This window comes from Lepisma saccharinum, chromosome 17 (genome assembly GCF_977018435.1).
Source record: "Lepisma saccharinum chromosome 17, izLepSacc3.1, whole genome shotgun sequence".
Classification (NCBI taxonomy): Eukaryota; Metazoa; Arthropoda; class Insecta; order Zygentoma; family Lepismatidae; genus Lepisma; species Lepisma saccharinum.
Window position 1 is genome coordinate 21,361,062 of NC_139245.1, and position 15,778 is coordinate 21,376,839.

General features: G+C 37.1%; 1 protein-coding gene across 3 annotated transcripts in view; it reads right to left on the bottom strand.

Moving 5' to 3' along the window:
• Window positions 1–15,778, bottom strand: part of c11.1 (maestro heat like repeat family protein c11.1) — an 89,273-nt gene that overhangs the window by 25,010 nt on the left and 48,485 nt on the right. For all 3 annotated transcript variants that reach the window (XM_083139066.1, XM_083139065.1, XM_083139067.1), the window contains exons 21-25: window positions 14,853–15,061; window positions 13,847–13,984; window positions 13,107–13,221; window positions 7,274–7,420; window positions 3,739–3,924 (exon numbers count right to left, since the gene is read on the bottom strand). In XM_083139066.1, the coding sequence (XP_082995192.1) occupies window positions 3,739–3,924; window positions 7,274–7,420; window positions 13,107–13,221; window positions 13,847–13,984; window positions 14,853–15,061 (795 nt within the window). The remainder of the gene's footprint in view (window positions 1–3,738; window positions 3,925–7,273; window positions 7,421–13,106; window positions 13,222–13,846; window positions 13,985–14,852; window positions 15,062–15,778) is intronic.

Genomic DNA, 15,778 nt, shown 5'->3' on the forward strand with positions numbered 1-15,778 from the left:
CTCGCTCCATGCGACTTTTTTTTGTTTCCCCGAATGAAGAGGGACATGAAGGGACAGCAATTTGACAACATAGAAGAGGTGAAGAAAAAAAACAGGAAGGAGCTGCCAGCCATCACAACAGATGAGTTTAAAAAATGTTTCCAAGAATGGAATCACAGATTGGACAAATGTATTAAGTGTCATGGAGAGTACTTTGAAGGTGATAAGGTTGTTTTGTAAAAAAAAAAAAAAAAAATACATGGCTTTTAAAAAAAATTCCGGTTTCTTTTAGATACACCCTCGTACGTGCACACACTGGTCTGCATAGTCGGGTTCTTTAGAAGTAATATTCCATTTGTTATGCCATTCTACATTGCTTCATTTCCAATCTGTAAGCAAAGTGAGGTAGTGTTCTGCTCTTGCAGCTATATTCTGGGGCCTCAAGCATGGCAAACCAAAATGTGGATTGCATTGCACCAAGAGTTTTTGGTGAAGCATAACACAACTGTTGTACCCCAGCCCTCTTATTTTGCTGATTTCTCACCTGCAGACATATTTATGTTTCTGAGGATGAAATCCACCCTGAGAAGAGATTGAAGAAAATTTGCAGTAGGGCCTGCAGGGTATTCCACAAAATGCATAACAGAACATATTCCAACAGTGGAAGAAAAGCTGGGAGTGGTGAAGGGTACTATTGTGAAACTGCATTAACCCCTTAACCGTGGCGGAACTATATATAGACTCTCAAAAAGCGTGACTATTTTGCGGCGCGACTATATATAGACGGTGTTTGAAAATTAACGGCTGTTGTATTGCGGCAAGTCATATTTATAGGCCCCTCATTTTAATGCTTTTACAGGTCTGTGCAAGAAGTTTGGAAGCAAACAGTCCATTTTTATGCATTGTTAGTACCGAAAAAAAAAAAAAACTTTGTATTGTGTGTTTACCATTGTTACTATATGGACTCTATTGATTATCGTATACTGCTTTGTGTTAGGTGGCTTTTCTTTTAGTTCGAGAGCTGCTTCCCAAGAGGAAGTTTCGTTAGCTAGTGGTGTGCATTGTGCAATGGTACATATTTATTTTGTGTATTGCACACAGAATTTTTGCAATGGCGGGGAGAAACCTCAGACGTACAGATATTCAGCATCTACTGGAGCATGACTTAGATGATGATTTTCTGGATGAAATCTCTGATGTTGAAAGTGAGGGTACTTGCAGTGAAGAAATTGTTTCAAGTGATGAAGATGCTCAAAACGATAGGACAGGAATTGAAGAAGAAGATGGTGAAACTAGCGGCAGTGAGTTGGAAGATGAAACTGCATCTGATACATGGACTGAATCTTCAATGGTAAGCAGAGACCCTTTCCCATTCACAGGTGACAGTGGTGTGAAGTTAGTGCTTTCCAATCCACAAAGTCCATTGAAAGTTCTGATGGAATATATTGTGAGTGAAACAAATAAATATGCTAGTAAAGTAGGAGATGACAAAAGAAGATCAGGTAAAATGAGACGGAAAAACAGAGACCTTTTATGGAAGGACACAAGTGTTGGTGAGATGTACGTCTTCCTAGCTATCATTATTCTGCAAGGGATTGTCAGAAAGCCGACAATCGAATCTTACCACTCTACCAATCCTCTGATATCCACTCCTTTCTTCTCCAAGTGCATTAGTAGGGACAGGTTCAGCTTACTTATGAAATATTTGCACTTGTCTGATAAAGTAGAACAAGATGTGCCAACCATAAAATTTCTCGGAAAGTTCAAATCCCATTACATTCCAGCTAAAAATATAAGTATTGATGAATCATTGCTCTTGTGGAAAGGAAGAATCAGGTGGAAAAGATACATCCCTCTCAAGAGAGCCAGGTTTGGCATTGAATGTTACATATTAGCAGAAGCAGAAACTGGCTATGTTTGGAATCTTCTAGTTTACACGGGTAAAAAAACGACTTATCCCTGTAATATTCCAGGAATATCTGAAGAAATTAGCAAAGGATTTACCAAGCCAACGAAGATAGTTTTGAGTCTTATTGAACCATTATTGAATAAGGGATACACTCTTGGAATAGACAATTTCTATGCCTCTCCTGAGCTTTATGAGATTCTTGTCACTAACAAAACAGATGCCATAGGAACAGTGCGTTTCACGAGGAAGAACCTTTGCAAGGAAGTAAATGACAAAGTGTTGAAAAAAGGCGAAACTATTGTTAGGTTCAAGAGTAAGCTCATGCACATGAAGTGGAGAGACAAGAAATATGTACATATGCTGAGCACAATTTATGATGACACGAAGGAAGAAGTCCAGGTTGCAGGAAAACCCATTAGCAAACCCACAGTATGTGTACAGTATAAAAGGTGTCACATGGGAGGAATAGATCTAATGGACCAAATTACATCTGCTTCCTCGCCTACAAGAAAAGGAGTTAAGAAATACTACAAGAAGATATTTTTCAGATTGCTTGAGATAACTCTTCTCAACAACCACATCATTTACAGGCGCAATGGAGGTGGAAAGAAATTTCTTGATTTCAAAATGGATCTCGTTGAGCAGCTCATCAGTGCGTATGGAAAAGATGTGTACTGGATTAGAAAACCAACAGGTCCCCTCAACTTAGGAACATGTCCCACAAGGCTTACAGGAAGACATTTCCCAGTCGAAATTCTTACAGGTGATGCACCTGGTCTCAAGAAGAAGCTTCAAAGAAGATGCGTGTATTGCACACTACAAAACAAAGTTAGAAGAAGTATCTATTGCTGTGATGTATGCGAGTTGCCATTGTGCATCATACCATGTTTTAAAGAGTATCATACAGTGGAGAACTTACCATTGTAAGTTAGGTATATACTGACTCTATAGCAACAAAAGTTTTTGTGGCATTATTGTAATCAAAATATAAAAAAATCACTAATATTAATTTTGTAATTACGTGTATTTTCTTTGTTATTGAAAAAATAAACAAAAATTTCAATAAACAAAAAAACTATTACACATTTTACCCTATGAAAATAATTAAAAGTACAAATTAAAAATATGTGCATTTTAAAAATATAAAAATAAAAATGATTTATGAATCCAAAAATTAATATATAATGGTAAATTGCGGCAGAGTCTATATATAGATTGTTTTGATTAACTTCATTTTGCGGAGAGTCTAAATATAGTTATTATTTATGATGAATTTATTTTGCGGTGGCGTCTATATGTAGACGATCTTTTTCTTGTCGAACTTCTCTTCAAGGCTGCCGCGGTAAAGGGGTTAAGCTGCATTTCAAATAAATAAAACAATTTTGAAAAAAGTGTAGTTTCTTTGTGGACAGACCTTGTATACGAGCTCCTCAGTTATTAATAAGGATGATCAAATTCAGACAAAACTGTATCCAGGTCTTATGTAATATTATCCAGATAATGGATCCATTCAGCCCCTTGAGAGTTTTGGTATTGGAAAAAGTGATTATGATTTGATTTAGTTTATTTTACTTCGCGTTTTGTGCCTCTTGGCTAATTTGCGAAGATGGGGATGAGTGATGAAATTGATGAATGGACATTCACAAACAACCAAGCCCGACCGGGATTCAAACCCGGGACCCTTGGCGTCGCAGTGCGATGTGCTAACCACTCGTCCACAGGGTCGGGCAAGTGATTATGAGTATTGGTACTAAATTGCATTGGCTCAGACCTAAATTTAATATACATAGAACTTCAAAGTACAGAATGCCATAAAACTAGAACTTGCCATTAAATTTCACTGATCTTACCTTCTGGAAGAATGGTTTTATTCGTAAGGCTATGGTGACTTGGACATTTTGAATATCGGCTGCTTCAACAGCTGCCAACATCTGGGAAAAACCTTTCATGGCTTCCAATGGAATGTTACCATTGTCACAACCATCATCCACACCCTGGAGTAAGGCAGACAGAACGGACGAGGAATACCTGTTTCTCTGAAAAAATAATAAGTTTTTATTAATATTTTAAATACAACTGGAGCTTAATGACAGAACATAGAGAGGGATGCATAAGTATTACCACGCAAAGTGTCCATCAGAATTTTTATGCTTTTTGTTTTATGTCATACGAGGGCTGCTGGAAAAGTTTCTGCAATCAATATGAAAAAAGACATGTGAAATTCTGGGAATGGCTTTACTGTTTTTCAAAGTATTCACCCTTAAGGTGAGGAGGGACAATTACGCACTAGTTGTGCATTTATTTCAATATCGTCGGATTGGGCACTGCTATTTAGAAAAGGGTTTAGTATTCAAGAGAGTATGAATTTCTCTCCATGTTTCAAGTGGAGACTGTTTTTCAAGTTGATTAATAAGCTAGACACGATGTTTGAAAAATATGATTAATAAGTATTTTCAGATTCCCATGTATTCCTTATGGGAAATCAACTTCAACTTCAAGTTACTGCTAATCAAATGGGAGTTTGGACTTTTCCTACTACTATGACATAGTTCAACGTGTCCTTTTTCCGTCCATGTATATTTCTACGTCTTTGGATGTTTGATATTCCCGAGAGAACGAATAAAATAATGGTTCCATAAACCTAATGCATTTCTCCTTGCCTCATACGGCCATCCTCGCAGTGTTGCCAAACCTGGTGTGCATAAAAGAGCTACATTTCGTCATTAATAGAGCTAAAGATGACTTTCAAGGAGCTAGATTAACGAAGGCTGCATAAAGTGCCTCTAGGATAATTTTAGGTGTCAGAGGGGTGGGGGCGTTGCTATTGCCGTTAGCTTTAAAGTGATGGCAATTTATTCTTAGTTTTCACGGCCTAGATTTTGCGGCATCACCCATTTCAATAATCCAACGATGTTCATATGAAATCGAAAATAAAGAATTCCCGGATAACAATATTGTCATCTTCACCTTAGCCACAGCGCTATATATAATAATACCTGGGGAGTAAAGAGGGGTGGGTGACGCAGCCTATACGTATATGAATATCACGTCACTTGCAAAATGTACACTCATGGCAAAGGTTGATTTTTATGGGCCGGAGCCAGTGGTGGCAACATGGTGCGGCAGAGGGCGGGTGCCAGAATTCACAGTCAAACTAGTGCACGAAAGAGCCAGATTTGGCTCCAAAAGAGTGCAGTTGGCAACAGTGATCGGTAGCTGCCCCAGCGAGAAAGACTTGGGGGAAATTGTCCCTCCTTGCCTTAAGATCGATACACTTTTGCATACGCTCAAACCAATTTTGAAAGCATTTTTTTCCACTCTGAATCTAATATCTCAGAAACTGCTGTTCGGAATGCATCAACAGCTGCTTCAGGCGACACAAATCGCTCATCATGCATCTTATTTTTCATGTGTGGGAACAAAAAGAAGTCATTAGGTGATAAATCAGGTGAATATGGACAATAAGTCATTAATTCGACATTTTTACTGGACAAAAAATCAACAGTTTGGTGTGCTGAGTGGGAACTGGTGTTGTCGTGGTGAAGAATAATGCGACAATTTGGGTTTGTTTTACCCGATTCATTAATAACCTCTGGCAAACAAATTGTTGTATACCACTCAGCATTTACAGTCATTTGCTTGGCAGCACTCCTCGAACGAACAACTTTTGTTGGTTTCGGCCCACTTTGAAACACCCAAACAGTGGATTGCTGTTTAGTTTTGGGTTTGTATGAATACATCCAAGTTTCATCCCCTGTAACGATGTAGTACACCAAATTCGACTTGCCTCGGTTGAATTTTTTGAGCATTTCTTTACACCAATTGACACGAGCCTGTTTTTGATCTTTGGTCAAGTTGTGTGGGATCCAACGGCTTGAAAGTTTCCGTACGTTCAGATGACCTTGCAAAATCGTATGTATTTCTTTCATGTCAATGTTCAAGGATGCCTGAACATCACATGCTAATCTCTCTCAATCATTTCACGCACAGCATCAACATTACTGGCAACAACAGACATGGATGGACGACCTTCACTAAATTCATCACTGAGAAACGTGCGACCATGCTGGAATTCGCAAAACCAATTGTACACAGTCCTATTGGATGGTGCTTCATCCCCAAAAGCCAAATGAAGTTGCTCGATGTATTGTTTCGGTGTTAAACTACATTTGAAATCATAAAAAATCATTGCCCGAAAGTGTTCACGAGAAATTTCCATTTCTCACACAAAACTACTACTTCAAACTACTGTGAAAAATAAACGAATAGGCTTAAACAAACAATCAAAGAATATTTAAACATAAAAAAGGTCTATTCTTCCGATTTATATAATAGCGGAACACTAGCAACCCTCGTAAAAGTTTCATTTTGTACTTTTGGAATTTAGTGTCCTTCTTGTGCCACTTTTTGACTAATCAAGATGATGAGGATGAGTGATGATTAGATGAAATTAATAAACAGACACTCATAAAGAACACCCATGCCTAGGCTGGGACTTGAACCTGGGGACTTCAGTGGTGAGATTTATTTTACGTCAACTATTTCATGAGCTTAGCTGCTGTGTTAGCACATGAGACCTTTAAAGCAACATAGGATTCAAGAGAAAAATTAATCAAAATAATCATGGACAATTTACCAAGCAATGCTTATGCATCCTGCTGTAAAGGCATTTGTCATTCCAGAAGGACTTTTGTACACATTCTGCTGGCAGGATGCACCTTTGAGATTGAGATTGATTTGGTTTATTTTACTTCACTTTTCTTCCACTCTTTAGCTTTAACATATCACTGTTGTGTACGATGAGGATGAGTGATGATATGATGAAATTGATGAAGGGACACTCATCAAGAGGTTAGTGCATGTCACTCTTCATAATTACTGACCTCATATGATTCTGAGCATATGGAGTATGTAAAAAGTTATACACATACAATTGTTCTTGATAAATTTTCTGCCTCTGATTATCGTCAAATTCTATGCATTCTCACTGCTCAGTGATGAAAATATGGAGCGAAAACCAATGCACAACTTTCTTCAGAACACATCTTGTCATTACTGAATAGTTAAATCAACATGGTTGTTTTCTGTGCAACTCCCTCTATTTCCAAAGTTTTCCATCCTACCAGTGTACACAGGATCTTCAATAATATGTTAAATATGGTAGGACTTTTATTAGGATGTTCCGTCCTTCTGCAAGTACATTGTATGGTATATCATTAATCACTCTAACGTTCATAGAAATAAAATACAGTTCAGAACAAAAGTATTAACAGAACTGGGTTTGAAGTTCATTAACATAACAAAGTTTATTTAGAATGGCATTCCTTTCAAAGATTCTGTACAATAACACATAAATTTCAGATAGTGCTTTGATATTTTCATTACCTGTTCTCTGTTGAGTGCTGACACATATCCCAGTCCTTTCAGGCATAACTGCCTTACTATTGGAGATGGATCAGTGAGACAGTTCATTAAGTTACTTATAACACTTTCCAATAAAATTGCTTCTCCATTTCCTTTCAGGTGAACCAACTGAAATTATGAGGGAACAGTAAAATAAATATTCATGTAGAAAAATACAATTTTAAATTAAGTTTTTGTTTTGGACACACTAACTCACATACATGCTTAAGGGTATGATCACAAGAAATATTTATGTATGTGAATCCACAGTGATATGTTAAAGCTAAATTGTTGTGTACGAATTAGTTTTTATCAACTTGTGATGTTTAAAGTTAAAAGGTTAAATGATTCACGTTGTTGAAGTTATTAATAAAATTTACACAAATAATATTATGTACTTTTCAAAATCCATATATTAAAAAAGTCTATTACTGCAATTATAACATCAGATAATAATATAAGCAAAAATTATATTTACAGCATCTATAAGTCAAGTTTTTTGTATTTTCCTTTTAAATTTTATTTATACTTGAGAACAAATAACACTTTACTTCAGTGGTATGAATTGTCACATGAGCAAGAAATTATATTCAAAGATTATTGTTTTACTATTAATTTTAATGACAACTGCTACCAGCTCCCTAAATTATGGCACTTGTATTTTAGTTATTTAATGTAGCTTATATTTAGGTGAATCACAATGACAGGGTGGCTACAAACACGCAGAAATGAAATTCCCTGACTTTTCCAGGTTTTCCAGGACAAAATTTACATTTTTTCCCTGACAATTACAAACTAAACTAAATCGATGTTTTGGCAAATGGAAATAATAAACTCATACAGATCCACGTATGGTTTTACTAAGTACCAATATTATCTTCTATTAAATTGACTTAATTTCTCTATTCTCTATGATTTGAATTCAAACTGCAAAATAGTGAATTTGGAAAATTATTACAATTCATAAGCTAAGGAAGGATTATGGAATTTTGTCATACGCAGTAAGTTTAAAATAAAATACTTGATTATTTTTAAAGTTACGACTAAATGAGATTAGAGTGAAGAGTGATTGATTAAGAAATACAATTTGTAATTTATCAGTCTCCTTATACATTCTCGGTATTATATGCTGATATTTCCACTGAGGTTTGGAACCCTCTGCTTCCAAAAACTATGATTGCGGACTCATTTTTCAATGCATAAAGCTACTTCTCTCTTCTCTGTAAAGCAACCAACTTAACTCTTGAATATAAGTGAAACAACTGAATCGAACAAAAGAAAGTGTCATATTTCCTTACATTATCGATGGGATTTCTGCTTGAGTACAGTATATTCAAGTAAAGTGCTGTGAAACTGAAAACATGGAGTTATACCATTAATGATGACGAAAAGGGTATGTAAGTATTAGAAATTTAACGCAAGGAATTTATAGAATTGCATTGAATTGCATATTCACGGAAGGCCAATCGAATGTGCACAACCCCATACAGCTGAGTACACACGGGCCCTTTGCATCACTTCAGGTGAGAGATCTTGGACCACTCCCTGTACGTACAGCCCTGGCCTTGAATGTACAGACTTTCATCTCTTTGTTTAACTGAAGAGGTTTCTGGCAGGGCAAGGATTTGACAGCTACATTGCGGTAGAGATAGTTTCAGTCTTTGCTGTCAGTCACATATACCATGGGCATACAAAATTTAGTGCCATGCTACGACAAATGCCAGAACAACTGTGGTGATTATGCCGAAAATTAGGTTAGCACTCACTGTTACTAATGCAATAAATTACAACTGATATTCTTGTATTATTTATGCCTAATTGGTAGGGACCTTGATATTTTGTTTTGTTTTTTTCAAATTGGTGTATTTTCTTATTTTTTTATTTTTTACTATACGGTGTTATTTTCCCCAAAATTCACATTTTCATTTTAGCGCATTTTCTGGCAAATATCTGAAATTATACCTTCATGGTGTTTTTAAACTACTGTTTTAAATTGTAAGTCACATGGCATACGCCTCTTCGCGAGAGTTTGATATCTTGAAAGTTATTTTGGGAAAGTTATTTTCCATACCCCTTTATTAATTTTATGGTAAGGATTTTAGATAATGGAATTTTGGTGTGGAGTTAGGGCCCCACACTTTCTTGATCACGGCTGAAGGTGGAGGTGATGTGATCAGCACCACACTCCTGGCTACCTTTATCCCTCAAAGTTTCCTCAAGGTACCAGCTTTTTATGATGCTGGGTGGGTGCCGGAGCAATTTGAATAGGTGGAAAACATCCTGGTTCTCCCCCGCAGGGGATCGACCCAGGGTCTCTCGCATAATAGTCAGATGCCCTAACGACTTGAGCTCCATTATTACTCGCTCGACAGTGCGATAGTGCGCACTTAGCTTGGTAATTCAAAACATATCTCGTGCGACAAATATGAAGATGTGGCTCCCGTGTGACGGTAGATACGCTCTCGATCTCCACTTTGCTCTGTGATGCAAATGGTTTTGATAGAAGTTGAAAAAATCGAGGGCTGTCGGAATTATTCCATGGACGTATAACTCTATAGTTTACTCTTGAGTAAAATGTTGGAAAACTTGCATGTTCTGTGTACACAAACATGGCCTAGAAAAGACAAGGATGTTGGATTTCATGGAATTTTTCGTTGTTTTAGGACATTTCTTTTAAAAAAATCGCTAAAAATGCCAACAATTCGCATTTTTTACCAAATTCGCATTATTTCGATATTTCGAACGGGCGAAAAATGTGTCCAAACATCACTGCACATTCCTATACATAATTTCGCAGCAATTACCATTTTTCACAGTTTTGGCGTTTGCGAAAAATCAATGTATCTACTAATTGGAAATTACTTTCTGGCCACCCCTCGTATAAATCAGTAGATGGAAAGTTAAAAATTAGCAGGGCTGGCAGAGAAAAGTCAATTCTTAAAGGAAGTGATTTGCTGTTATGATTGAATGATTCGAGCAAATATGATATTATAATATTTACGTATTTATTATTAGTATTTTATTTCATAATATTGGACATTAACTTCACTCAGTGAGAGATTTAAGACCATCTCTCACAAGTTTAAACAGACAGGACAGAGAGTGGCGTTCATTTCATTGCAATACTAGTGTTGCAGTAAATTTGAGGTTGGAAGCATGCACTTGCCAATTTTTATAAGGTTCACCAATGCAGATTTATGTTTCACTTTTTCGTGATAGTATTCAATATATATCCCGTTTGGTTGGATTCTTCTTGATATCTAAGAATATTGCAATGTCATTGTAAACGTATATTAACTTGTGCGAAACCAGTAATACGCCAGGATGAAGAAAGAAAGCCTTCGTAAGCACTGCTACATTCAATAAGGTGAAGTGAGCCAGAAGAGTAATAAAATTCCAGCAGCATATTTGCAGTCTAAAGCTCTTCTTGTTTATGCATGCGATTTTTGTTGGATGTTGCAGTCCATGTAATTTCTGTCGCATGTTGTAGTGAGATACTTTGTGGGGTGGCAACATTCGACAAAAATCGTATGTATCAATGGAACCTATTTGTTTCAATGTTCCTTCAGTTTGCCCAACAAAATGCCTTACTATGACGTCCGACAACTATCAGATGGCGCCACCCGATCCCCTCCATCTGTTGACAAGTCCCCTTACTATTCCCATACGGACAAGAAAAAATGATAATTCAATGCATTTTCCACGTAATATTTAGAGGCTTAACCTTTACTCTCCCGATGATACCATATGGTATCATGAGAGTAAGGTCGTACTGGCCCGATGATACCATATGGTATCATGGTGCTGATTACGAAATGAATGTGCTTTTTGGACCTTCATACTGTTATGTTTGGGTGGAAACTCTGACACAGGTCTGGAGCAAACCTGGGAAATTCATATTTATGACCAACCTCCTCCCTCTCGGCAACATATCCATGGCACATTTCCAAACAGAGTTTCACATTTTGGCTCATTATTCAACTTGTATGGCACCCAGGAACATGAAACATGTTTCAATCTCTTTGGAAATGTCCATTCTTTGAAGAGAATACTAAAGTTTGCACCTTCTCCCCAAAATAGCGGGAGAAGAGGAGGTAAACTCCAGATTTTTTTTTTTTTCATTGAAATTCGGTGGTCGTGCCCCCAAACCCCCCTTCCTCGGTTCTGAATTGTACACGGTTGCATGCTCTGATGTTTTAGCTGCAAACCAAAACTTATCCGAAGTAGATTGCTCCCATAGTAGCACAGTTATAACAATTTTCCTCAAACATACGAATTACCTATTTTTCGTTAAAAAAAAAATAATCACATTTTGGCATATTATTCAACTTGTATGGCACCAAATAACATGAAACATGTTTCATTATCTTGAGAAATGTTTATTCTTTGAAAAGAATCCTAAAGTTCGCGCCTTGTTCCCAAATAGCAGGAGAAGAGGGGGTAAACTCCAGATTTTTTTTTCATTGAAATTCGGTAGTCGCTCCCCCCAAACCCCCTTTCCTCGGTTCGGCATTCTGAATTGTACACGGTTGCATGACCGGATGTTTTAGCTGCAAAACAAAACTTATCCGAAGTAGATTGCTCCCATAGTTCCCAAGTTACAACAATTTTCCTCCAAAAATGCAAATTACCTATTTTTCGTAAAAAAAACAGTCACATTTTGGCTTATTATTCAACTTGTATGGCACCCATGAACATGAAACATGTTTCATTCTGTTGAGAAATGTCCATTCTTTGAAAAGAATGTAGCAAACTCCAGATTTTTATTTTTTCCATTGAAATTCGGGGGTTGCACCCCCCAAACCCCCCTTCCTCGGTTCGGCGTTCTGAATTGTACACGGTTGCATGATATGATGTTTTATCTGCAAAACAAAACATATCCGAAGTAGATTGCTCCCTTAGTGCCCGAGTTATAAAAATTTTCCTCCAAAAATGCAAATTACCTATTTTTCGTTAAAAAAATCACATTTTGGCTTATTATTCAACTTGTATGGCACCCAAGAACATAAAACATGTTTCATTCTCTTGAGAAATGTCCATTGTTTAAAAAGAATACTAAAGTTCGCGCCTTCTCACCAAAATACCGGGAGAAGAGGGGGCAAACTCCAGATTTTTGTTTTTTCCATTGAAATTCGGGGGACGTGCCCCCAAGCCCCCTTCCTCGGTCCGGTGTTCTAAATTGTACACCGTTACATGCGCTGATGTTTTAGCTGCAAAACAAAAGTTATCCGAAGTAGATTGCTCCCATAGTGCCAGAGTTATAACAATTTCCGTCAAAAGAGTGTTCGAAGTCAATGAAGACGAAATTCCCTGACATTTCCCTGACTTTTTTTGACACCTCAAATTCTCTGACTTTTCCCGGTTTTCCAGGTTTTACAGGTCTGTCGCCACCCTGCAATGAGGAAGATGAAAGGTGATTAGATGGGACAGACAGCATTTGAAGTGAAAATTGTTGTGTGGATGGTAAGCTTGTTCAAACTTTAGGATAGGTGGAGGGATGCTTAAAGGGGTAACAATGAGACAAGTGTGGTGATGCCTTACATATTTTTTTTCCAGTTGGGGATAGCACCCCCTCAACTTCCAAACACTGGGGATAGATGAAAACTATAGTGGAATACTAGTGTCCTGGCGAGAACTCAAAGAAGAAAAATCTTACAAGGTGCAAGATGGAATAGATCTAAAAATACATCATAGTTCTTGACATAAATAACATGGGTACAATCTGAAAAAAATGTAACATATGGTTCTGCAGATGTGGAAATCAACACCATCTATTCACGAGCACAATACAGTACAACAGACAAAAGAAGCTTACCTCTGCAAACACAGCTATTGAAGTAATCCGTTGTGGTTCACATGAACTTGTAACATGTTGGTTCAAGCATGTTATAAGTTTTGGAATGTATTGTGGTCCAGTCAAACAGACATTCCTAAATGCAAAGCAGAAAAAATTACATTAATTTCCATGTAATTTTCAATTGTGTTTATTTTTTGCATAAAATGATAGTATTTCTTTTTTTTCCACCTTGCACTCTAGTCCACATCACATTAATAAGATTTCCTGTAGAATCATCTAAACTTTCTAAAACCAGAATCAGTGATTTACAGTGTGGTATTTAAGAAATTCCCAGTGGGGGAGAGGGGGGAATTCTACTGGCTGTCCAGGAACAGCATGAGATAATGACTTCATGCCATATAACATATCCCCCCATGGATAAAATTTAGCAAGCAGAGAGGACACAAGTACCCAGAGGGGGTACAAATATCCCCCTACAAATACCACCCTGGTGATTTATCAACACCACCCAAAGTTTCCTCAATACCCTCCTAAAAATAACACTTGCAGTCATTTTGGCTCTAAATACAAACCTACACCCCCTCTCCCCAAATGAAAACTTCTGGACAAACCCCTGAGCATGAACTCGTTAAATGCAATGAAAACTGATTGCCTGGAACTGGAAACCTGCAAATTAATGTGTATAGTAGAAGAAAAAACACATGGAAACAAAGCAACAAAGACTAGACATGTGCAATTGGTAATACTTGTTCACTTGCCTGATTAAAGATGGAATCATCTTGATGAAAGACAAGATATTTGCTTCTGTTTCCGTGTGGCCACAAAGCAGCAAGGCTTCTGCCGCATTCTCACACTTGGAACACAGCAGAAAGGACTTCAAAGCTTCTTGAGCAACACTGAAAAGGCCGAATATAAATTGAGTTTCTACCAGGTTTCCAACCTTGCGGAAAACTAATTCAATTTCACATCCTCCTTAAATTAAGAATTGTCACTTCTAAATTAACTTCAAGAGCAAGAAAGTAAAACTTATCTTTTCATTTAGTCTCTTCTAGGAGCATTAAATAAAGTATAACTAAAAATAAATGGAAAAGTCAAGGTCTCCTCTGTGCATTGTACAGTCACGGACACTTCTGGGATGTAACAACCACAATGACTTTCAATGGAATCATTACTTGCCAGAAGTGTCCATAACTGTACCATGCCATGAAACCACACAGTTGTAACCACACAGCTCTACAAATTATTGATCTTGGCCATACCCAGCCACATTAGATATCTCAGGTTATTTACAGGTATCCACTGATGAGAGAGTAAGCAAGCTGGAGCATTATAGCAGCAAAAATCCTGCATGGAAATTAGATGCCCTACCTTGTGTGGATTTTTTAATCCAAAGATAACACTGACCAATAATGAGCTTAGTACTGTACAGACATTAGCTACTTATAAATAATGTATCACACACAACTCATTTTTATTTTCTAATTTGACTATATTACAAATCAACATCTAGATATTTGAAAATGCAAGAAAAGCTATGGAGAAATAAATGACCATCGAAAATGACAGTTGTTGATGTAGAAAATGAATTATTTTTTGCTATTCTTACATTTGTGTTCTTAGCAATTATAAGAGTAGATTAAAAGTCAGTAAATATAGGAACTGCACTTAACCTCATCTAACGCAAATATCCATAGAATTTGCATGCTCTGTAGTTAGCTAATTCCACAAGAAATGTGACAATTTTCTGAGAAAATTTGATATTACCTTCCAGGATTCAGCTTGTAGGCATTTCTATTTGGTATAAATGCATGCTTCTCCCTCTTGGAATTCTGTTGTGGAATGTAAATTGGAGGTGATGCACCTATGTAGCACCCATGGGCAATAAGTAGTGAACAGAAGATATCTGCAAACCTTCTTGTTGCTATATCCTCCATTGTGGCGACTAGGAACATTTCTCTCATTGCACTGATTGCCTATGCACAAAAACAAGAAAACTATAGAATAAAATATACAAATAAAAGACAGATTAATGATGGAATCTAATTTAATTTACCTTGTACCCCAGGCTTATAACAAATGCAAATAGAATTCCACAGCTCCTCAAGAATTTGAAAGCCTTAATAAAATTGGTTTCTAATTGGTCTAAAATTGATTTCTACTAGAAGCTCAAAAAACAATCACCGTGCATAATAATTTGCATGTGACCCGATTAAATGGTGATGGTGGTGGTGCCCTTCAGTCTCTCATTCTTTACTCTGATGAGACCACGTTCCAGGTTTCGGGAAAAGTGAATAGATACAGTTGCTGAATTTGGGGGGTTGAGAATTCACATGAGTTCAAGACACATAAGTGGGACAGCACCAAGGCCAATGTGTGGTGCGCAGCCTTGCGGGACATGTCAAGACCCAGGTCTATAGATACAAACTTGACATCTTGACGACCTGAAGTTCAAGATACGTGATGTGATTCACAACATTCCAGTGAAGCACCGCCAGACCGCAATTCTCGGATTCAAACGAAGAATACAAGATTGTTTGGACATGAATGATGTCCAGCTGGAGATCTGGCAATGGACCAAACCCCATCAAACATTAATTTTAAAGTTTCCTCTGTGTAACAAACAATATTTTATTGTGATAAATCTATCACTTTAAAAGTTATAGGTTTTTAGAATCCTGCAGGACTCTTAA